Source organism: Dryas octopetala, chromosome 9 (assembly GCF_963921425.1).
Source record: "Dryas octopetala chromosome 9, drDryOcto1.1, whole genome shotgun sequence".
Taxonomy (NCBI): Eukaryota; Viridiplantae; Streptophyta; class Magnoliopsida; order Rosales; family Rosaceae; genus Dryas; species Dryas octopetala.
In genome coordinates, this window is record NC_141374.1 from 18045842 (window position 1) to 18069459 (window position 23618).

General features: G+C 38.4%; 7 protein-coding genes across 7 annotated transcripts; 4 read left to right on the forward strand and 3 right to left on the reverse strand.

Annotated features, from left to right (window-relative positions):
- Window positions 1-103: 103 nt before the first annotated feature.
- On the reverse strand, window positions 104-1614 carry LOC147275156 (Cyclophilin-like peptidyl-prolyl cis-trans isomerase family protein). Its single transcript, XM_086227350.1, has 2 exons — window positions 649-1614; window positions 104-350 (listed from the first exon to the last, which is right to left on the reverse strand). The coding sequence occupies exons 1-2, from the start codon at window positions 1536-1538 to the stop codon at window positions 248-250; spliced, it is 993 nt and encodes a 330-aa protein (XP_086083476.1). The 5' UTR covers window positions 1539-1614; the 3' UTR covers window positions 104-247.
- Window positions 1615-1883: 269 nt separating this feature from the next.
- On the reverse strand, window positions 1884-3589 carry LOC147275157 (Nucleic acid-binding, OB-fold-like protein). The gene is made up of 4 exons (XM_086227926.1): window positions 3271-3589; window positions 2957-3183; window positions 2319-2419; window positions 1884-2211 (listed from the first exon to the last, which is right to left on the reverse strand). Exons 1-4 carry the CDS (start codon window positions 3565-3567, stop codon window positions 2135-2137), a joined length of 702 nt encoding a protein of 233 aa, XP_086084052.1. The 5' UTR covers window positions 3568-3589; the 3' UTR covers window positions 1884-2134.
- Window positions 3590-5869: 2280 nt separating this feature from the next.
- On the forward strand, window positions 5870-8353 carry LOC147275158 (Adenine nucleotide alpha hydrolases-like superfamily protein). Its single transcript, XM_086228000.1, has 4 exons — window positions 5870-6118; window positions 6270-6391; window positions 7508-7687; window positions 7974-8353. Exons 1-4 carry the CDS (start codon window positions 5885-5887, stop codon window positions 8065-8067), a joined length of 630 nt encoding a protein of 209 aa, XP_086084126.1. The 5' UTR covers window positions 5870-5884; the 3' UTR covers window positions 8068-8353.
- A 1311-nt stretch (window positions 8354-9664) lies between these two features.
- LOC147275159 (BED zinc finger and hAT dimerization domain-containing protein) lies at window positions 9665-13038 on the forward strand. Its single transcript, XM_086257587.1, has 5 exons — window positions 9665-9846; window positions 9932-10009; window positions 10332-10553; window positions 10651-11501; window positions 11723-13038. The coding sequence occupies exons 2-5, from the start codon at window positions 9970-9972 to the stop codon at window positions 12635-12637; spliced, it is 2028 nt and encodes a 675-aa protein (XP_086113713.1). The 5' UTR covers window positions 9665-9846; window positions 9932-9969; the 3' UTR covers window positions 12638-13038.
- A 676-nt stretch (window positions 13039-13714) lies between these two features.
- Window positions 13715-18206, reverse strand: LOC147275160 (NagB/RpiA/CoA transferase-like superfamily protein). Its single transcript, XM_086228003.1, has 7 exons — window positions 17509-18206; window positions 17246-17380; window positions 16476-16834; window positions 14868-15612; window positions 14658-14754; window positions 14515-14569; window positions 13715-14177 (listed from the first exon to the last, which is right to left on the reverse strand). Exons 1-7 carry the CDS (start codon window positions 17990-17992, stop codon window positions 14115-14117), a joined length of 1938 nt encoding a protein of 645 aa, XP_086084129.1. The 5' UTR covers window positions 17993-18206; the 3' UTR covers window positions 13715-14114.
- An 850-nt stretch (window positions 18207-19056) lies between these two features.
- LOC147275161 (protein CHUP1, chloroplastic-like) lies at window positions 19057-21960 on the forward strand. The gene is made up of 3 exons (XM_086228096.1): window positions 19057-19358; window positions 20079-20672; window positions 20896-21960. Exons 1-3 carry the CDS (start codon window positions 19308-19310, stop codon window positions 21925-21927), a joined length of 1677 nt encoding a protein of 558 aa, XP_086084222.1. The 5' UTR covers window positions 19057-19307; the 3' UTR covers window positions 21928-21960.
- A 197-nt stretch (window positions 21961-22157) lies between these two features.
- Window positions 22158-23328, forward strand: LOC147275162 (oleosin G-like). Its single transcript, XM_086228098.1, has one exon. The coding sequence runs from the start codon at window positions 22570-22572 to the stop codon at window positions 23077-23079; it is 510 nt and encodes a 169-aa protein (XP_086084224.1). The 5' UTR covers window positions 22158-22569; the 3' UTR covers window positions 23080-23328.
- Window positions 23329-23618: the final 290 nt, after the last annotated feature.

Genomic DNA, 23618 nt, shown 5'->3' on the forward strand with positions numbered 1-23618 from the left:
TGTACTATTTTACAAGAGCAAACTGTAACATTCTTTAAATTCCTATATTGCCATAGTGCTGCTTGTGCAAAACTGTAACATTCACCTGATCGGCTGAGCAACTTGCGATCTAAAGAAACATGGCATTGAGCTTTTTTGATGAATATTACAACATTAAATGTATTGCGTGATTGCATGGAAGTGTTTCTCTTCTTTCAAAAATGAAAAAAAAAAAAAAAAAAGTTGTGAAGAGCTCTTTGCGACTCTGTTACTGCATCAAGCCAGAGTTTGTGACAACCACCTTTGCGTAAGGGCGGTTGAATCCTCTTTCGGCCACAACGGCTCTCTTATCTCCTATCAACTTGGCCACCCTGCCGACCATCCAAAACATTGTGCGTTAGTGTAAATCTTCACAAGTCGTGAAAGGTGAAGGCAAGTTAAGGAGAGTGGAAATATATGAAGCTGTAGATGTCTAAATTTATGTGTTTTTACTATGTGCCTGTCTAATTCGTTTAGGTAATAAAATAACACAGTAATTTTGATCTCTTAGACTCGTTATGTGTATGCAAAGAAATGAGTCGTAGAATTGATGTGGCAGCCAGAGACTTCAAACTCAGCATGCCATGCCTGTGTATATATATGAAGAAGAGCTGTAGTTGTAGCACTCACCTAAAATAAGGTGAACTAGTGTTCTCTTGCACGGTCTTCACTTGGCCAATCCTCTCTACAACCTCCATACCTTCCAAGACTCTTCCAACCACCAAAGCCGAAGCATCAAGCTCAGGCGAATCCTTGGTAGTAATCACAAACTCTGTTCCATTTGGGGGAGTACCAACCTCCTCTTGATCAATCTCCAGCTTCCCTTTCCGCGCAACCAGCTTTAACTTCGGGGGTGGTTTTGATGGATCTCTGACAATAATGCTCACAGTTCCAGCCTTGTTCTTGGTACCTGGACACTTCTCATTCATCCTCTCCCACTCTTCTGTGAGATTTTCAACTTCCAACTCTCTTCCTGTCGTCTTTGCGAGTTCAGCATCTACACCATAAGATCTCACCCCACCATGTTGAACATAGTTGGGCATAATTTTGACGAACTCTTTCCTTCTGTAGCTAACCCCAGCAGCTCCACTGACAAGATTACCAAATCTAGCTGCTCCAACCGGGGCATCTTCTTCATGTAGCCCGATGATGACGCGGCCAACAGGTTGTCCATCAATGGCTATATCAAGAAATGCGCGCTTTGTTGGGGTTCTATCAGTGCAAGTTGGAGTAGTGTTAGAAGTTCCTTCCTCTTGTTCTTTTCCACTGGTGTCTACTAAGTTCTCAGCTTGTGCTGTAGATGGTAGGAAAGTCTCTAGACTCTGGGAGCCCAGGAGGAGAAGTAACAGAGAATTGCTTCGAATTGTGAGCTCTCGACGTGAGAATTTGCAGCATTGTTTGATGGAAGGGAAGGATGAGGAAGTGGGTACCCCTTGAACTTGTGAAATGGGTGGTGGTGATGGTGTTGGAGGATGAAGGCATCGAGTGGAGGACTGCAAGAATTTTGGGTTTTGTAACATCTCTCGTGTAGAAGTCCTTTCCCTACGTTTGTTTTCACTGCCTCATGGCTGGTTTATTGTTATACAAAATTTATGGCCAAAAGAATTACTATAAGAATTCTGTTCTCTCCTTTTTGGGTGTGGAGATTTCGTGGATAAGAAAGGTCCAAAGCCTATCCAAATGCATTGGAACGTCTGATTTTGGCGGCACTTAGAAACCACACTATCAATCTAGAAAGCCACATGCGGGCCCATCATATTAACATACTGTAACCATAGTGAATCCAATCCAATAATCTACTCCAATCAGCTTATGCTGTCCTGTTACTTAACTACTGTTAATAATCTTGTACATACTAATAAACAACCAACCGCGCTATAAAATCATGAAGGAATCAGCTTAGTTTGTTGAAAAAAGACAAACTCAATCAGCAAATGTTACAACATTAGATTAAGAAATTTTCCAGTGGATGAGTAATTTCGCCATTAAAGCAGCATGAAACCATTGATCTTAACCTCAGTCTCAACCACTTGAAGCAAAACAAAATATTAATTACAAAGGTAAAAAATTGGTCTTTCACGTTGAAAAATCTTCATCACAGCTTAAAACAAAGCTTTTAGTAGTAGCCAACACCTTTGAGTCCCCATTTTGGTGGCTCACCACTTTCACCTTTACCCAAAAACACAAGGCGACCTACAAATTACAGGCAATAGAACATATAAACACGATGAGAATAGAATTTATAACAGGTTGAGTATATGGAGCTTATCTTATGCAATTTTAAATAGACAAGTACATACTATTTCTGCGAACAGCAATCTCTCTAACTCGTCGAACAATCCCAGTTGTTGGGTCAGTGAAGATTTTGGTCTCCAGATTACCTTCCAAATACAAAATTGAACTGCAACATCCAAAATGTCAATATGTAATGGATATAATCTCAACCCAAAATGAAAAAATGATAAACCAAAATTCGGTACTCAAGGGAAACAGGCCATGATCAAAATAAAAACAAAGCAGCAATCACTACTAGAAAAAAGGTTCAAAATGACTGCTATTTAAAACAACTCTTCTTCCATCTATTTACATCCCCAAACACCCTCTTCTCAATTTACCTGTACAACCCCACTGTATGGCTCTATAGAGCTACTTTGTCCAATTTTGACTGTCATCACATCTCCATCTAATTGTTCTTAATGCTCCCTTTTAATTCCAATACCAAAAATTCTGCATAACCCTTGCAATTTCTGATAAATCTCACTACTCCAGTCATGATAAATTTGTTAGTCTGAGTTATCTAAAAGGCACTCTGACTTGCTAATAGCTGTAGTCACGAACCCAATCATTCAAATCATCATAGATCCAATTCACACACATTTACGCAAAAAAGGTTCATCCTTTTTTTCAGAGAAATCTAAAGAACGAAAAAACCTCTCACCCAGGCACAGCATTTTTCATGGCAATCATGCCCAGCTTCTCTGGATAAACGCACACGCGGTGCCACTGAATGTCACAACGATTCGCATACTCCGTCGGATTTTCATTATTAAAAGGCCTCCGGTTGTTTCGAATCCCTCCGGTCCCAACCGAAAACATCGTCAACGTCGTTCCGCTCTTCAGCTTCTTCTGGATCGGAGTCTGCCCCACCTGCCCCACCAGTATCGCCTACACACAATCGCAGACGCACACAATCAAAACCCTAAAGCCCGAATCATTGAAAGGACCAAAAGGAACGGTGCGAGTGAAATGTACCTTATAAACTCCCACGTCGAGGCCGTTCTCGAGCGGGTAATCGTAGATGAAGCGTTGCCGGTCGGAGGAGTCGTTGGGTGAAGGCTGTGGTGGTGGGGGGACGTAGTCTGGGGCTGAGTCGGGATCCGAGTTGAGAGGGTTGGACTCGTCCGAGTCAGAGCCGGAGGAGGAGGAGGAGAGGTTGGTGGTGGTGGTGGTGGTGGTGCAGAAGCGCATGCAGAGTATATTGTGAGAGTTTGAGTGTAGAGAGCGAGAGAGTCTCCTTGAGAACGTAGCCATGGAGGAGTAGGCTGACATTTTCGGAGAGAAAACTGGAAAATGGTTCCACTTTCTCTCTGATTCAGAGGGTTTTGGTTTTGAGCAGCTTAAACCCTTGGGAGTTGAAAAGTATTGGGTCGGGTCCTGGGATTTAGACTCGATCCATTTTGGGATGGGAAATCCAGGGCCTCAAATTGGAATTGAGCCCAAATCAAATTTAAGAAAGAATAGGGCCTGGTTTCGGTGGATATGGCCCACACGGGTGGATAATTTCTAAACACAATTAGGGGCGTCCATTAGCACTAATTGACCGATGGGTCAAAACCAGATTAAAGGTTAATATGTTCATGGTTTACCAATCATTTGATAATCACGAATGACTATTTGATTTAGTAAATGTCACTTAATTTCCTTTTGTTTTAGGTCTGAGTTCAAATCTCACGAACTGTAATTAATAAAAATAAGTTCCTACCAACTTTTGAAATAAAAGTCTTACTTGACTCAAATACATTTATACATGTAAAACGTAACATTTTCAAAACTGGGGTTTATCCTTCATGCATTGACAAGTTGGCATGGAAGTATGTAATTTTGACAAGATATATAGCGAAATAGCTGTTTTCAGATTGGAGCATTTCACATATTTTATTACCATGACCAAGACAAAAAAATAAATTGCATCAAATAGATCAACCTGCAAAAACTAAACTCAGTTGGCAGTTGCTGATAAATGATATGGATGATTTTTTTTTTTGTTTTAGAACTTTTTTATATATTTGTGGTGAGGGGCAGACAGGGCAGTAGTAGTGGGTTATCAATGTCATTGTATATATATTTTAGCAAAGTGTGTCACTCAAAATCACTGTACTTGGAACCACAAAGAGATGGGAACAAAGAGATGGAAGCAAAGAGACAAAGACACGTACAAAAATTAGAACCAACTCATTACTCATGAGTCATGACGTGACCACCTCTCTCTCGTCATTAAACCTCACTTAAAAATCAATATGAATTACTTTATTTTAATCACAGACTTCACAGTGCTCTGTGCTCTCAGCCCCTACAAAAATGGTGCATATAAATTATACATCAGCCAGGATAAAATACTATTATAATTTGTAATTTTGTAGATAATTATCTATCAGGTGCATTAGACACGAATTCTTTGTTGTTTTTCATATTATATTATTATATGCTTGGCAGCTAGTCCTAAATAATCTTAGGGGTTTTATTTTTAATTTCTTTTTGTTAATCATGAATTGTAAAATATTGCTAGAATAGTGGATCATAGACTCGTAGTTTTGACATAATTCGGGGGGGAAAAGAAGGGTTCAATGAGGAATGGTTCATCAATTATACCTCATTTTTTAACTTGTACTTTAACTTTAATCAGTTACATTGCGACACCTCAACTTGTATTTCTTCTAGTTGGGGCTCAGAGTTGTGGACCTTACTCTTGTGGCGTCCGCATGGTTGTTCTTTGGTCGGAGTTGCGTTTGTACTTTTGTGAATCAGAGAGAGATAGAGATGGTTTTGAATGATAACTTGATAAGTTGATAACAGAGGCCATTTGGGTAAAATCCCGATTAATAATTTTTTAAAAGGATATGCAAATTTTCTGGGTCTTTGATCTCAGAAGCACCAACGGGCACGATCCAGTTTGAAACATATAAACAATTTAAGAATAATCCACAAAATCTCAGCATATCATGAGAAAATATAATGTCAAATGCTGTACGGGCAATAATGTAATGTGGCTTGAAAAAAATAATATTTGTAATCTGGCCAAATAACTATTTAATTTTGCCAGACAAAAATTATTTAATTTGGCATCTCTTCCTAGAGAGATTCTAAGTTTTAAACATCCTGAACTATACTATAAATTCACTTCCATTGGACCACATCTTGTTAGCAAATATATATAGCTTAAGTTAATTAAAAAAACAGAAAGAAAACTAAGAGTTTGGTATGTTATATTAAATTTAAATGATTAATTAAATAAAATTATATTTGAATATACCATCTTATTCATAGTTTTTTTTTTAGTTTAAAAACATAACACACCTAAGATGTCAAACAAAAAAATCATTAAATCCAAAAATCAAAAATCAAAAATATATGTCATGTTTTTTATGCCCCTTAAGTCCTTAACTAATATAGTAATATACACTTGTCTCATTAATTATTATAGTCAGCAATGTGGAGAAGTTATGTGATTGATGTAGATAGCAAACTCATTTAAAGAAACCAAAGACAGAGACAACTCATAGATATTCTGTGTTTTGAGTTCTCACAATTAAAACCCAATTACAAAGAGACAGAGAGGGAGAGATCAGAGAGAAACAGAGAGCTGGTAATGGATGAGAGGAGAATAGTAGTAGTAGTTGAAGACGTGGAAGCAGCAAGAACAGCTCTACGATGGGCACTCCACAACCTTGTTCGTTTTGGGGACTTGATAACTCTTCTTCATGTGTTTCCCACCTCAACCTCAAGCTCAAGATCCAAAAACAAGAACAAAACCAGGCTTCTCCGCTTGAAAGGCTTCCAATTAGCACTCTCTTTCAAAGACATCTGCAACACCTTCCCTAACGTAAGCCTCTATTATTGGACTCGATCAGTTCCCATGTTAAATTGATTTTTATTGTTTATAGTATAATATATATATATATATATATGTTGATCAAATTAAAGCAGTGTATATGATGATGATTGATGCCAATACTCGTAGGGTTGTGTTACAGACAAAGGTTGAAATGATTGTCACAGAGGGTGATCAAGAAGGCACAAAGATTGCAGCTGTGGTCACAGAGATTGGGGCTTCAGCTCTTGTTCTTGGACTCCATGATCACAGCTTTCTCTACAAGTAAGTTTGAGATTGTAATCAATGTTTTAATCTCTATGGTATGTCTATGATTTTCATCGTATGATCATCATGATGATCATTATCATGATGGGGTTCTTGAGAATTCAAACCCCATTTTGGGAATTCAGTCAGATAAGCTGAGTTTCATAGGAACGTCCTGCAAGAACAACAGGTCAACTGTCAGATGGGCAGATGGGTTTAGGTGATTTTCACACTATTTACTATATAGCTCATGAATTCTTTTCTTGTACGCCTTATTAAATAGGCACACCATGAGAAATTGCCATTATTTGATAGCATGGTCTGACTGTGACGGGACCATATGTTTCATTTCATATATGACCAAGCTATGCATGTGGCATGTTGGTGGAGTAAAAGCTATAGCTAGCAAACGTACTTTTTGGGCTCCACTTGGTAAATAGCATTTGTCAATTTGAGACAAAAATACATAGCATAGCTGGGTGTAGCATCCCCTCAAATGACTGAAATTACCCCATTTGGCTTTTGACAAGGAAGTTCCATATGACATTAATCGTGGCTCAAGAATCATTGAACCATAACTCAGAAAACCAACCATGCTCTCATCCTATTTTAAGGAATGTGAACCTTGTTAGGCAGATCCCATATCAGCCAGAAAACATGGTGTTGCTTACATAATGCCAGCTTTAGAAATTGTTAATTGATGTCATTCCTCTGTAGCTAGCTGTGTTGGTGATTCCTTGTAATTGAATCCAACAACTCATTGACCTTGAGGATCTTATCATGCAAGATATATAGATCAACCCTATATTCAAAATACATTTACAGATTGAGGGAAGAAGGGGTCTTGAGTAGTGAGTACCCTATGACAGTTTTTGCTAGATTTGACTTTTTGTTTTCAATAATGGCTTTTACTATTACAAAAACATTTCCTTGGAAGTTAAAGCATTGTTTTAGGCTTTTAGCCAAAGTCTTTTCATATTAAAGACTTTGGCACATATTAGTTAGTAGTCACTCTGTTATTGTGATATATGCAGATATCAAATGTTGGATCATTGTGAGTACTTTGTAACTGTTAATAGGAACAGAAATTAAATAAACGGACTCAAACTAGTGTTTTTTATTCATGTGGTATAGGTTGGCAATGGCCCACAGAAGCATTGCAAACAACTTCAATTGCAGAGTTCTGGCCATCAAGCAACCACCTTCCTCACCATTAAAGATGAGGACCAGTGGACCAGCAGCAGCAGCCGCAGCACCACTCCTGGACAGTTCAACCAGCATGGACTTTTCACAGATTGATATTGCTGGTTTACAGTAAGATTCTTTTATAATATTCGAATGATAAATTTTCCTGCTTCCTTATCTGTTTAGGCTTCTTTTCAAGTATAGTGGCTTTTGGCTATAGAGTTTGTCTGAAGTGTGGATTCGTATGCTATACGAACAAAATCAACGGTTCACAAATCCAAAATCTAATATGGGAAAGACGAACCCGTCAAATCCAAATGTTAGAAAAGTTGCTCTATGGCATACGATTTTGCACTATAGAATTTTCTTTGGCCACAATGAGTAACCATCCCATTAATTTGTGCATGAATTGCAGTGTCCCAGATCCCCCTCAACCAAAAGTTCCATACAGAATCTGCCCAAACCCTTATGCAATAATATGGAAATCAAGGAAGTCAAGGAGAAAGTAGTGAAGTGGTTGAAATGAAAGGAAGCCTCCACTTTTATAATTTTATTTCAAAGGCACAGCAGGTTCAGCTGATTGAGCCATTTTTGGGCATAACAGAACAATTGATTGGGCGTGGCATGGGTTTTGCAGACTCAATTATTTTCTTTTCATCATCACTCACATAACCCACCACCCACATACACAAAATTACAAACCAATAGTGGAACTGACATCATGTAGTAGACTACATTTTTCAGATTTTTATAGAACGTCATGTTTCTTTGTGCACCACACAAGTTAAGAATAAAAGCGGCATTATTACATTTCTGGTTTGTGTGAACTATATATAATACGGCAGGGTGCACTGCCGTTTTGCACGAACAACATGAACCTGCAGTCATTAAGGATTAAGGTAGCTGCTCATGATATCCATATGAAAGCCCCTATTAAAAGAGACATAAATCTTAAAAGAAAGAGGGCTTGGGTTTGAACTTTGAAGCATGAGCCCATACTTATAGGGCTAGCCTGCTAGGCTCTCTTCTTTTCGACTAAGCTAAAGATTCTTTATGGTCCAACAAGCTCGAGGTTAGGTTCAGTAATAATTTAACATTTTAGGCCTGATTAGAATGGATGAGTTAAAAGTTATCCAAATTCGGACAAGTTCAACATAAATCTTTGACAATAAAAATATAAATAGATCGAAGTCATAGAACTATCTAAATCCAGTTATGCAACAAACCAATGAGAGCTCACTATTAATATGACTCCGGCATTGAAAGATCTTTAATGCTGTTAGTAACAAATCACCCATGTATATACTATTTACTGTTGTTCCATTTTTTTGACTTGGGATTTATTTTACATTGCTAACCTGTATTGAACTATACAACTACAACAAATTCAATTTGGTAATTGAGCCAAAATGAACAATCGAGAAGAAGTTTGAGAATATGAAAATTTTGACAGTTTAAAGATTTGAAAATCTCTCAAAGTTAAAAGTTTTTGTTGCATGGCCAAAAAAAAAAAAAGGTTTTTGGTTGACCTTAGCATGATTAATTCCACCTTCTCGACTAATTTGAGTAGTTTCGAGTTCATAAAATTAGACTTGGATATAATTTTATCACAACCCAATTGGTTTCTTTTAATCTTTTATATTCCAAACTTAATCGAGTTATTATTATTATTTTTTTTAATTTTTAGAGGTTTAATTTGGGATTTCTTTTAGAAAGAGTGATGCAATATATTACTAAACTAATAGTTCATCCGTAGCTATAGAATTGAAGCTAGAAAGAGGAAGTTATAGGCCTCGCTCACTTTTAGTTGTATTTTTTTTTTATTAGGGAGTGGAAGATTGAACTTGGACGTAGAAAGAGTAATTCTATCTTCCTTCCAATTGAACTGCGCTTTTAGACTTTTAGTTGCATTTTAAAGCAAATTTAAGGACAAATTAAAAATTGTTCTAAAATAAAACTACAAAGGTTAAATTGATCATTTTAAAACCATAGGAACGAACACTAATTTTGGTCAAAATATAAGGACTAAAAATGCAATTTACCCTTTCTAGTTTCTAGATCTACACGACTACGACTCTGAGTCGTCGTTGGCTCTGCACTCACAAACTCGCCCTCTTTCTTTGGTCGCTCGGCTACACGATCCGGCGCGCCGAACCGCTTCCAACTTCCATCCAATTTCTGTTATTTTCCAATTCCCTCCAATTTCTGTTATTTTCCCTCTCTCTCTCTTTCTCTCTCCCTGATTCTCGTATCAAGTTTCATGTTGCTGACTTGCTGTTAACACAGAGGTAATTCACTGTGACTCAATCTTTCACACCAAACAAGCCCTAAATTTATCAATTTATTGAATTTCAGTTTTGCTTTCTTTGTCAGGAACAAAAACAGTGAGTGGCAAAGCAGAAAATAAGAAAATGGACTGGGGTGCAACTAACGCTTTTAAAACTTTCAAAGGTACTAGCTAGCACCAAGCTTTCAATCCCCAAATTTTCTTCTTATAATGCTCTGTTTGTGGTAGCTAAGCTACTTTCACAAGCTTTTGTTGTAGTCATATTGTATAAAATGTTGTTATGGGATTGCTAAGTCATGACTCATGAGAATGTTGAATTTTGTTTGATGGTGAACTACTAGTCAAGACTTGATCATAATTAGTAGTTTTAACTATATATTTTATTTTGATAGGAAATTATATATCGATATAAACTGGGATCCAAACTTTAAATAACGCATTGGCTATGAACTGGGATTGTTTTCATTTGTTTTTATGGTGGATTAGATGTGGAACCCAAATCTATGATGGAAATGGGACTCATTCCAAGCATTGATACAGTAGATATTGGGTTGGGCTCCTCAGAAAAGGGAAATACTGTTCCTTCAGCAAAACCAAGAAAGAAGACTATGACATCCGTTTATCTCAAGTTTTTCGAGACAGCTCCGGATGGAAAAAGTCGAAGGTGCAAGTTTTGTGGACAAAGCTATTCTATTGCAACTGCCACTGGTAATTTAAATTAATGTTCTTCGATGGGGATTTATGGGGTTGAGTCTATCAGATTGTGTCCTATCATGTATTTACTAATCTTCCTTTGTTGGTCAAGGCAATTTGGGGAGGCACCTAAGTAATCGGCATCCAGGGTATGATAAGTCAGGCGATGTTGTCACCAATTCTACACCACAGCCCATCACTGTAATCAGGAAGCAGCAACCTCAAGCAAAAGCCTCCCAAGTGGATTATGAACATTTAAATTGGTTGCTCGCCAAATGGCTTATTTTAGCTTCATTCCCTCCTTCAACCTTGGAAGAGAAGTGGCTAGCAAATTCTTATAAGTTTTTAAATCCATCGATACAACTCTGGCCGAGTGAGGATTACAAAAAGATATTTCGTGAAGTTTTTAGGAGTATGCAGGAAGTAGTAAGAGCATCTTTGGAACATGTTTCTTCAAAGGTCTCGATCACACTTGAGTTTTGGACTTCCTATGAAAACATTTCTTATATGAGTGTCACATGCCATTGGATTGACGAGAACTGGGCATTCCAAAAGATGGTGCTTGATATCTGTCACATACCTTACCCTTGTGGGGTTTCTGAGATCTATCACTCCCTAGTGAAGGTTCTAAAGTTGTACAATATTGAGAACAGAGTACTATCCTGCACCCATGATAGCAGTCAAAGTGCCATGCAGGACTTGGCTGGTCAGAAAGTGGGGCCCTTCTGCTATATCCCCTGTTCTGCTCATACTTTGAACTTGATCATAGATGACGGATTGAGAACCACAAAGTCAGTCCTATCTAAGATCCGAGAGTTCGTAATATGTTTAAATGCATCCTTAGAGATCTCAGAGGATTTTGCTCAATTCACTGCAGCTTACCAGGAAGGTACTTGGAAATTTCCGCTTGAAACGTCAGCACGGTGGAGTAGCAACTATCAGATGCTTGATATTGTGTGCAAGGTACGTGCTCTTGTGCTGAAAAACTTGCTTTAAGATATGAATAAATTACTTGATGTTGGCAGCTTCTTGTGAATGGATCATTAGCTGTGTAGTTACCCTTTGTTCCTGCTCTCTCTCTCTCTCTCTCTCTCTCTCTCTCTCTCTTTCTGCGACTCTCTTTGCCGCAACCCACAGCTTTAGGCGATGAATAAGTGACCAAGTTGACATATATTTTTATGCAGGCTTCTAAGTCTATGGATGCTGTTATCAGGAAGTATGAAACATTAGGCAGTAGGATGCTGCTGAGCTCTGCGGAGAAGAATGTAGTCAGTAATGTGCATCGATATCTAGAACCGTTCTACAAAACCACAAACAACATGTGCACAAACAAGGTGCACACTGTCGGGATGGTTCTTATGTTCATGGATCACATTTCTGAGACTATTGCTACTTGCAGAGATTCTCACCTTTACCCAGAGTTAAAAAATGCTGCTGAAGACATGGCCAAAAAGGTCAGAAATTACAATAGCCAGGTTTGCAACATATTGATATACATGACAGCAATTCTTGATCCTCGAATTAAAGGAGAGCTATTTCCTGAGAGCCTCAACTCAGAAAATTTTCTCGAGGAAGCAAGAACCCATTTCATTCGAAATTATTCTACCAATCATTTCCCATCCATGACTGGTGGATACAGTGCTCAAGAAATAGAAGAGGGAGGTAATGTCTCTTTTGCAGAGGAACTTGCACGAAAGAAACGAAGGGCAAACATGAGCAGTTCCACTGATGAACTCACTCAATATTTGTCAGAGTCTCCAGCTCCAATGGGAACAGATGTTCTGGAGTGGTGGAAGGTCAATAGTATGCGCTACCCACGACTTTCTCTGATGGCTCGGGATTTCTTGGCTGTGCAGGCAATTTCAGTGGCACCCGAAGAACTGTTCTGTGCCAAAGGTGATGAAATTTATAAGCAGCGATTTTGTATGCCACATGATAGCACACAAGCTCTCCTTTGTATAAGGTCATGGCTCCAAAGTGGGATGAAAATGAAGTATAAGACCACTGAAATAGATTTTGAGCGGTTGATGGAATTGGCAACAGCTGCTGCTACAGCTGATAATAGTACTGCTGGCTCTGAGAGGAAACAAAAACAATGAGAGGAACACATCATTGAGGGTCAATTAAAAAATTGTCATTCATTACCTTAAGCAGGGGAAAATGGCTTCTGATTATCTAGGTCATATCTTGACATGCCAACTACTAATCCCACTTAAAAGAGGGAAAATGGCATTTTAAGCATTTAAAATGCTTTGTTGTACTTAATAGGCCACAATTTCATATTCTCGGATGTACAGTTCAAATTGTAATCTGCTAACCAAAGGAGACAATGAATGTCATCTGATGATTTGAACATAGCAGTAAAATACTTTCTAGATTATGAACTATGATGATGCATCATCATTGACAGCGCAATATATAATTACTCTAATTATATTGTGCATGGTTTGTACAATGCAGATTGCATGCAGTGAGTGAATTCCACATTGTTTTTGTAAGCATATATGCAACAAAATTCCAAAGCCGAATTGTCCTTTCCATTTTATCCATTGGCCAAGTGCAATGTATGCCTAGCACATAAGTGAAAGCACTAATATGTATTGTGGTTCTTCTTGGATATGATTGAGGCTGACAACTGAGATTGAGCACAAACAGAGCACACATATTATAAACTATAAAGGCAACTCCAGTACTTCATACACATTTGTTTCCTCTAAGTTCTAAAGACCCCAGAGCATAGGCCCAAATTGGACATCTTGAATACCATTTCCTCATGAGAATAACTTACCTATCCCGGTGTTAGGGAATAGGTGGTATCACACAAGAGAGAGAAAGAGAGAAAGAGAGAAAGAGAGAGAAATAGAGAGAGAAAAGGGGGGGAGAGGATAACACCCGGTAAAACCAAGTTGCAGGTAAGTCCTTCTCTTTGCTCATATATATAAATGAGCGTATACAACAGTAAATAAGCTCCTTTTAACATGACAACATACTTTTATTCTTTAGCTAGCTTGAACTATAGTCTACATATTTTCCTTTCTCGTGTCCTCTACATATCTTATGATTTTCTTGTAAATCGTATTTTAGTTTCTCAATTTAAGATTTCATTCTTTTTCATGTTCATACAATACAATTGCTGGTTTTCCTCTATCTGCTGGGCAGAAGTAAAACAGAAAGAATTTGCTGAGTCAATGACATGTGAGCAATAACTCTATAATTCAATGATCTCAACAATTCAGGTCAAAAAGACTAAGAACACATTTATGCGGAAAATTTGTAAACAAAAATCAAGAAATACACGATTACGCGAAAGCACCTCCACAACTGTCAGGAGAGGCTATAAAATGCACTCTTCACTGAGTCGTATTTACCACAAAAATTTAAACCCCTGCTACCTTGCGTCTTTAACATTGCACAACAAAATTAAAGTTTCATTTCCAAGGAGCTACCAATCAAATGTTTTAAAAAATGAAGTTTTATTCTCCCACGAATGCAACCACCGGCCTGTAAGATGAATCCTTCCACAGAGCAAGTTAAGTGTTTTGTTTGTCCAACAACGTCAGTTTACTTTGAAGATGCCTATACCCACATGTGCTCTCTCCCATATTCGCGCACGATGACCGGCACACTTGTGGGTGGAATCTACAGTAAAAACAAAAAGAAAATTGTCAGAACTAGTAATGAAGAAAATCATTAAGCATCCAGAACACTACCACAAATTTACCACCCAAGAGTGGGCATACTTTTGAAAAATGAAATTCTAGATGCATGCATTTGGCACATGATAGGTGAAACCATCACTTCTAAAAACAGATAATTGTCTATATCATATGCCAAACCATAGATGGTTTAGCTACTTATGAAAACAAAAGCAAAAACCAAAGAAGATTACAAAACCAGAAAAAAAAGGAGAGATTACAAAGGAAGAATAACTGATATTCCCTTTCATGCTTCCAAGTAGAAGCATAATTTGACTTACCATGCCGTAATCTGTGATAATCATAGATATATAATCTGATGGAGTAGCATCATACCTGTTACACAGCAAGAAGTGTACTCAGAATCATTCTATACAATGTTAACAATTTTGTGTTCTTTATATTGGACCATATGAAAGCTTACATTAAATTCAAAAGTTGCAAATTTTCCTTATTTGCCCAATTATCCAGATAATTTACATCAGTTCTTCCAGAAACCTTTGCGATAGCATGTGGATCACCTGCAAGAAATATGAAGATGCAATCTATAATTTTTTCAGGGAAAAAAAGGAGAGGCTATGTAAGTAAGAAAGCAAAATCAAGCACAAGCTCACAGCCACAAGAACAAACATACCTAGTTCATTAGAGCAAATTGAATCAAGCTGTACCCTTTCATGAAATTTATAAGCTTCACAGCAGATTAAGACTGGAACACAAAATGCATGAGCAACCATAGCAACACATGCAGTTCCAACTCTTGAATACACGGTTCCATTAGATAACACCGAGGCAGCTCCCAAAAACACTCGTGTTACTTCATGCATGATATAAGACAAGGCATTTATATGAGTATATGTACAACTCAAGCCCTTTGCCACCAGCCTGCGAAGTAATGCTTGGCCTTCAAGCTTTGGACGCGAGTCTACTACCACAACACGGAATTGTTTCCCATGTTCATGGGCATATAACAGAATCATCTCAACAACACATGATGATCCATATGTGAGAAGAACATCCCCATCCCTAACCTTTGTAGCAGCATGCCTAACTATCACCTTATCAGCAAGTATTATCTTCTCATTTATAAAACGGTCAATCTCTGAACAAAGTGTGGATTTTGCTTCAGACTCAGAAAGACTTAACGGCAATTTAGCAATACGACTCTTTAGAAACCTAATTGCATTTCCCATGCTAATAGATAGTGGCCTGCATTCAATAAAAAATGAGACATAACTACCGATCTTTGCCGTTAAATCTCTGACAAGAGTTTTCTCGGGCGGTGTGGAGTAGTCTCTAATGGCTTCCTGAAACGCATGAAGCATTGCGATACATCGAGCATTACCTCCAGAGATATCCCCAGCCAAATATTGCAGTCCGACCTGACAAATATCCATATTTATATACATTATTAGCCATGCAGATGTTGTATACAGATGATGATTTACAATAAAGCATTCATCTGTTCTTTTTATCTTTCATGCATTCAATACAAAATTTTAGCAATCTAAACAGAAGATAAAAAAGAAACAAAAAATAGATATAGATGGACACAAATGGGCAGAGGTTGGCAACAGAACAAAATGTTCTGAAATTAGCTTCTTGAAACAAGATATGCATGACGCAGCCTGTGTACAAACAGTGGACTGCATACATACATTTGACATGCCAACAGAGGAGAAAAAATGCCAAAACATGTACATCTTTGCTACTAACTTACAACTTTTCAACTGTTCACTTCTAGAACACTGAAATCCCTCTAAATGTCTACAACATTGTTCGTAAATGTATAAAACACCTTGAAAGCAGTGTGTGCACTGAGGCAACATGCAAAAAAAAAAAAGAGCATGTAATGAAAGCTTTGAGAAACCTGTTTTTTTTTTCAAAAAAAAATGACGCTAAATATATTCAAAGAATATATGTAGGAGCTTACTTATGTATATTCACTTGGTATAAATTTGAGTGCCAGCAACTTAGCAACACAGTGAAAATAATTTCTGTCATCACATGAGTCCTACAGGATAGAAGCATGCCTTTGTTTCATGTCCAATGTCTAGTACGTAATAATCCTAGTTTGTGCCAAAGTCTAGCACATAATATGTTATGTCCATTCTGACTTTATTTGAAAAGGTTTGACATAAACAGAAATTTAATATTCATGTTTTGAATTACTCATTTGATATTTGCAATCAAAATCCTGACCAAATAAGCACCAACGATGAAACTAGTTTCCTAAAAGAAGTACCTTATAAATGGCAGGATGCATTGGATCAAGTTGAAAAAACTTCGACTCGAGATCAGGAAGCTGAGTTCCATGTTCATATTGAGGCAAATGCCGGAACAATTCAACTCTGTTTTTAGCTTCGGTTTGATTGACCACTGCACGCCTTTTTGCCTTCTCCACTCGGCTCTTATCATCAAACTGCATACGTGGAGGAGGAACATCTTTCTTCCTTTCTTTTTCTGGTGGTCGATCACCCCCCTTCTTCTCAGAGGCAGCCACCGAAGGCACAACAGGAGGAGCATCTTTCTTTTGCAAAGGCTGTTTTATAGGCTTACCAGGAGCCCCACCCCCAGATACAGTAGTGGATTTTTTTCCCTCACCTATAATTTAACAATATGGAGGAGAAACATAAAACAGTTAATATATGGTATTAATGGGAATTTTAAACACTCAGAGACAGAATCCAAAATGAAAAAGATAAGAAACAGATAAGTAATTCATAGCTAACATATGGTTAGGCTTGTTTTAATCTAATCTTTAGTTATAACTTATTCCCCACAGTGCAATTAACAATTAATTCAATAGTTCCACTGGGAAGTTGCAATTGAACATTAAGCAATCATAACACATACAAATGAGTTCGAGCAAAAAAAACTTCAAAATATGACATATCTAAATTCACACAAATCAATTGTAACAATTTGATTTTCAGAGTCTAGAACACCCATAAATCAAACAATAGTGGCAGCTACACTTCCAAAACTATTGGGGTAAAAAGATCACTTTCAAACCTCTAGCAGCAGCTTTTGCAGCACGTTGAGCCTCCTGCAAGGCCCGTCTTTCAGCTTTTGTTGTCTTGGATTTCAAGGGTTCTGAACTTGCTGGAAGTTCATTCTGCACTTCTGAAAGCGCCTCTCCACTCTTTTCTGCAAGAAATTGCCAACCCAATTAATACATACTTTTATCAAAATCAATTGTATTGCAATGCACACATACAGATATTCGAAATTACAATAAGAGCCCAAGAGGTTCAGTGAGTACAAGCAAGCAGTACCAGGGACTTGGAGAGGCGTTTTCAATGTGGCCGAGTCGAATCCTCCGCCGGGAAGACTCGAAGCCAACTTTCCGGAGCCGCTGGGCCGATACCATTGGACCGAGGCCTCCTCGGAGAACTCCAATCCCGCATCCCCAACCCTACTCGACGGCGAGGAGGCCACCGGCGAGGTCCCTAACAAAGACTCCGACGGGTTGTAGCTCCCTACGGGCACGTTCTCTCCGGCGTCTTTCCGCCTCAACGCCGATTCCGGCACCGGAACTGCGGCCGTACGTATCGCTACGGTATCGGAAAGGTGACGCGACGGGGGGATCATGACGGGAGAGAGGGAGTTGCTGGCTGGAGATTCGGGGAGAGGAGATGAGCTTGGAATTGGAGGGCCGGAATGGGTCCGACCCGGTGCGGCCTCGGCGGTGGGGGTGAAAAAGCCGACATGGCGGACCTTGGGGTCGATCACGGTTCGCGAGGCCCGACGCGCGTCCATGGAGCGTGAGAGTCAGTCGCTAGGGTATTGAAGTTTCAGGGGACAGAGGAGGAGCTGCCGTTAGCTTGTTACTGGCGAAGATGGAGAAGGATTGCATGCTATGTGAGGATTTTTCTAAGGGAAACTAGGGTATTCCTGCTCAAGTTTAAAGCTTTGGGTTTTGAGCAGTGCAGATAAAGAGAGAGAGAGAATCCTATTCCTTGTGACTTTCGGAGCTTTGCTATTTTCCTTTTTCTTTTTTTCTTTTTCTTTTTCTTTAATTTTAGAACCTTTTGGTTTTGGTTTTGGGTGCAAAGTTGTGCAATTGCTTTCCAAAAGAAATTTAGTGCAGTTTTAAATTTTTAATTGATTGTAATACTTTTTAAATGATGAACATTAATATAAATATTAATTACTTACTCATTGTTTGTATAATTATATTTTTATCTACGTACATACTACATAGACAAATTATATTTAAAGAAATTAGATTAAAAAAAAAACACTAAACTAGATCGGTTTTTGTTCTTCATTTTTTCTTGAGTTTATTTTAGGCACCTAGTTCTCCATACTTGCATAAAATTCTATAACAATAAGGTGAAAATCCCCCTTCTTTAATTGGCATTAAAAAGTTCAATATTGAATAACTTGGATTGATGGGGTTCAAAGGTGTCATGTGTTGGTTCATCATAATAGGTGTGTTACCACAGTTGCTTACACATCCAAGTTTATAAATTTTAGCTAAAATCTTGACAAAATATTAATATAGATATATATATATTTTTTTTTTTTGGTTTATCTACAATGGGGCCCTTTCAACCTCTTATCATTAGGACCCCTATAATTATATATGGACCACCAAGGCTAATGACCCTTTTGAGTCATCATCGCATACTAATCCATGGGAATACCAAAATATCCTGCTTGTCTTTGGTGCATGCTAAACAGAATGGGACGAACCAATTTAATTTGTGAATGGCCAAAAAAAAAAGGTGCGTGTATTCTTATATATGCTAATAAGGGGTTCGAGCTTCACATTCTCTGTCCCCATCCCCACCCAAAAGAGAATACGAAGGAAGAAAAAATCTCACTCACTGATAGCATGCCCTTCCAATAGCATTAAATGCCATTGTACTGGGATAAGATCAACCACAACATGCTGATGATCTTCACCAGTTGTGATATGTTTGTTATAGAGTATTTTGATGGTGGAGCAGCAGAGGGAATTTCACAGTTTCTGAGGCCATGTCCCAAGTGGGGATCTGAGGTTTTCTGACTTGTGAGGCCTACATGATAATCAAAGTAAGCTTTTTGGCTGTAGCTACAATTGCAGCATATGCAGTGTCACACAGAAATAGCAACTCCGCTACTACCATCAAGCCTCCAGGTACTTCATTCTTTGCCAATCTATTGCAAGTAGTAGCATTACCTATTCCTGTTCAAAAATAAAATTATCTTTTTTTCTTCTTTCTTTTTTTCATGTTGCTAATTGCCTGATTGGACTTGTTTCTGTTTTGGAAGTGGCCTTGTTTAGTGTTCTCCAGTTTTCTTATATGTTAAATTCATGTGGGTTCTTTTGCTAATTGATAATGCTTTCTTGTACTCAAGAGAATGATGACTCAAACTTCCACCAGCAACAGATTGAAGGACAAATGGAAGAGAATCTCACAAATTCTTAGGGCATGTTTGGTATTCTATTTAAAAACTATTTTTTGTTTTCAAAAACAAAAAAACAAGTTTTAGTTTGGTAGACCATTTTTAAAAACAATTTTTAGAAAAAAATTAAAAAACATGCATTTTTTTAAAAATGATAAAACATCGTTTTTCTCAAATTTTTTTTTACACTTCCTTTTTTCTTAGATGTCATCATTTTTTAAATTTAAAAATTATTTTCAAATTTCATACCAAATACGTTTTCAAATTTTAAAAATTGATTTTGAAAACTCACATTAAAAAAAAAAATCTTAGTTTTTGAAAAAAAATTTGAGTAGGATACCAAACGGGCCCTTATATTTCAGTACTCTCTCTCTCTCTCTCTTTCCTTGCACGCATGCATACACAAGTAGTTAACATGTAAAGAAATTAAACAGACTGATTTCACATGCAGAAGGATGAAGAAGAGGAGGCAGCTGAAATTATTAGAAGAAAACAATTGAACAGTGTCACTGAAATAGAGTTCCTACATAATCCAGTAAAGGAGCTGCAGCAGAGGAAAGTGAGGCTTGAAAGGAAATTGCTTAAATTATGTGGTCTAAAAGAAGAGCAATCATACATGACTCACTTGCAAAGGCATCTAGAGGACAAGTCAGCAGAGATTGAAATGCTCAATGTCACCATTACTTCTTTGCAGGCTGAGACGAGGAATCTTCAAGAAGATGTAAAACAGTGTGTTTTGGCAAAGAAGCAGCTGGAGATGGCAAAGAAAATTATAGCAGAGATGCACAAGAAGATGGATTTCAATGAGTCCAACATGAAGGGGAGGTTATTGATGGTGGAAGAACAAGTTTCCAACTTTCCCAGAAATGAAGCCTCTGTTAGAGATGCCATATTTGAAAAGAAGCTCAAAGTTGTTGAAAATGTTGAGTTTGAAGTTCTAAAGATGAAGAGGAGAAACAAAGAGCTAGAGCTAGAAAAGAGGCAATCGGCAGTCAAGTTGGTCTCTGCTCAAGCCAGAATAGCTGCCCTTTCCAACACAACTGAGGTAGATATATACCTATATATACATACATATATATATATAATTCTTCTTAATATGAATTATGTCTGAGTGCTTCACAGGATTCTCAAAAGAATTTTGTTTAACCATCAGTGAGTTTACAGAGTTGTAATGTTCTCTAGAAAAAACAGCATGTTTCTTAAGCATACGAGGCCCTTTATTTGAAACAATGTGTTATTTTCACATACACCAAATGTTTTTTTTGCAGAGTGACACCATTGCCAAGGTTGAAGAAGAAATAAGCAGGTTGAAGTATACCAATGAGGACCTCATAAGGCAAGTTGAAAGGTTGCAGAAAAACAGATTTGACATGGTCCAACAACTTGTGTACCAGCGTTGGCTCTACACTTGCTTGAGATTCGAAAGCCAAGCCAACAAGAGCCCATCAAGGGAGGCCTTGAAACATGAACATGATCAGAAAATCAAACCATTAACATCAAATCCCAGTTATGACAGCACTTCGTCTCAGACCTCCTCCACTACTTTGAGCGACGAAATCGAGACTACCACCATTGACAGTTCTTTAAGTAGCCAAACAAGTACCAGCAAGAAATCTAGTTTCATACGTAGTATTAAGAGGTGGGGAAGAAGCAAAGATGATTCACATGAAGATTCATTTGCAAACAGGTCCTCTGGAGGAAATTCTTCTAACAAAAAAGGTCTAGTCCGCAGATTTTCCGCATCAATGGTTCCAGTGAACACTTCAATACTAAGAAAAAAAGGTGGCAATGAAGTGAGTTCTCCATCTGGGATTAAAAAGGAGCAGGATTCTACTAAACCCTCCAAGACACCACCAAGTTTACCACGAGGGAGGAGAGTCTCATTTAGTGATTCAGTCAAATCAACAACAATTCAATATTCTATGTCAAAGTTAGCTCAAGGGGTATTAGAATTGGTCCAATTGGATGACATGGATCAAATGGGCGGTGAGACTGAGAGTACTTTTGGCTGCAGCTCAACAATGAATTCAACCCAAAATCATACAAATGAATTTGAGAAAGAGACACATGAAGCTGAATCACCAGATATTGACAGCAACAATTCTCAAGTAGACAACAATTTTACTGAAATTAATGCAGCTGGTACTGTGAGGTTGAAATCGAGCATGCCTTTGCCTTGTGTGCTTCCTCATGAGGTAAACAAGGTTGACATCAGTGTTAAAGTGGGTCTTGTTGCTGCTTTATTTTTCCTCCTCTTCATCTTAGTTGCGTGTCTAACATATTCAGCTACACTCCACTGAGAAAAACAATGACACCAATGTTGCCTTTTTCTCTGTCTTGTTTACAATGGAAGTAGTAGTCATTACGGTAATAATTCAGTTCACCATGATGCTACATGTACATCAAAGTCACCAAACAAATAGGGGCAACTTGATTTTCACTGGTCATCCAACAAAAGACAAGATTTTATTAAGCAAAGGGTGCAAAAATTGATGTGTGTGAATTGATGTGCCATGTCAAAACCATTGAAGCAAATCTTATTGCTCTACTAATCCAAATCAGCAATGAAAACACCCAAAAAGACATTTACACTAAAACCCTCAACCACGATTAACTTCATCATATGGCTATCACAAAGACCACAGTTTTCTGCACTGCTCCTGCACCACACAGAATCTCTCCCCCCCCCCCCCCCCCCAAAAAAAAAAAAATCTCTCAGCTAGCTAGAAAAGGTCAGTCTCTCCCACACTCATCTAGGAGTGACAAAACTCCCTTCATCCTCCACGTGTCCCCTTGCATGTCTCCAAATCCAAATCTCCCCACACCTGTCCTCCCAAACCCCATCACCCCTGCTTTAATCCCAAATGAGTTAACCGATCACTGTCTATCTATCTCACTCACTTGATCTCTCTCTCTCTCTCTCTCTCTCTGAGCTCTCAACAATGGCTGATCATCACCCCAGCTCAGTCCACACCCAAACGCAGACCCAAAGAGCCCCAAGACACACCAACAACAGCAATCAAACCTCGACATTCCTACGTAGAGTCCAAGGCCACGCACCCAACTCAGCCCAGCTCGTCGGCTTCTTAACCCTCCTCGTCTCTGGCGGAATTCTGCTCCTCCTCACCGGCCTAACGGTCACCGCCACCGTCCTCGGCCTAATCTTCTTCACGCCACTCATCGTCGTCTCGAGCCCCATATGGGTCCCGGTCGGAACCGTCCTCTTCATAACCACCGCCGGTTTTCTCTCCATCTGCGGCTTCTGCGCCGCGGTCGTCGCCGGTCTGTCTTGGATGTACAGGTACTTCAGGGGGATGCACCCGCCCGGTTCGGATCGGGTCGACTACGCGCGGAGCCGGATTTACGATACGGCGAGCCATGTGAAGGATTATGCAAGAGAGTATGGTGGGTATTTGCAGAGTAAGGTGAAGGATGCAGCTCCTGGAGCTTAAACAGGATTGTTGACCGATCCGGTTTACTGTTAAGCCGGCTGATATGTTGGACCGGGTTTTTTTCTTACGTTTTATGCTGGACTCTCTCTAGTATTTCGCGCGTTTTTTTTTTTTTAGCCTTTTTCTTTTCTTTTTCTTTTTGGGCTCCAAATTTAAAGGCTTTATATGATTGCATGGTTTGGGCTGTTTCTCTTTTTTATTGTGAAGAGTTTTGGTGGTGGAATCTGGGCTTGGCCTGTGGATGGAGTACTAAATGTTAATATTTGCCCATCTATTTTATTTTTTTACTAAAGGAATTCATGATTTTCCTTTTTTTCTATTTAGAGTTGGAAAAAAAATCAAAACACCAAAAAATTAAAAATGAAACTCGCAAATGATAATTTTTTGGTCTAAATATGTTGTAATTCATATTAAACGCAAATGATTAAGAAAATTTGTCCCTAAAAAAAGTATATTCATTAAATACTTTGAATTATAATTGTTTCAATAATGTGCCCGAAATTTACTCTCAGTTGACCTCGCGAGTCAAGAGCAATGAT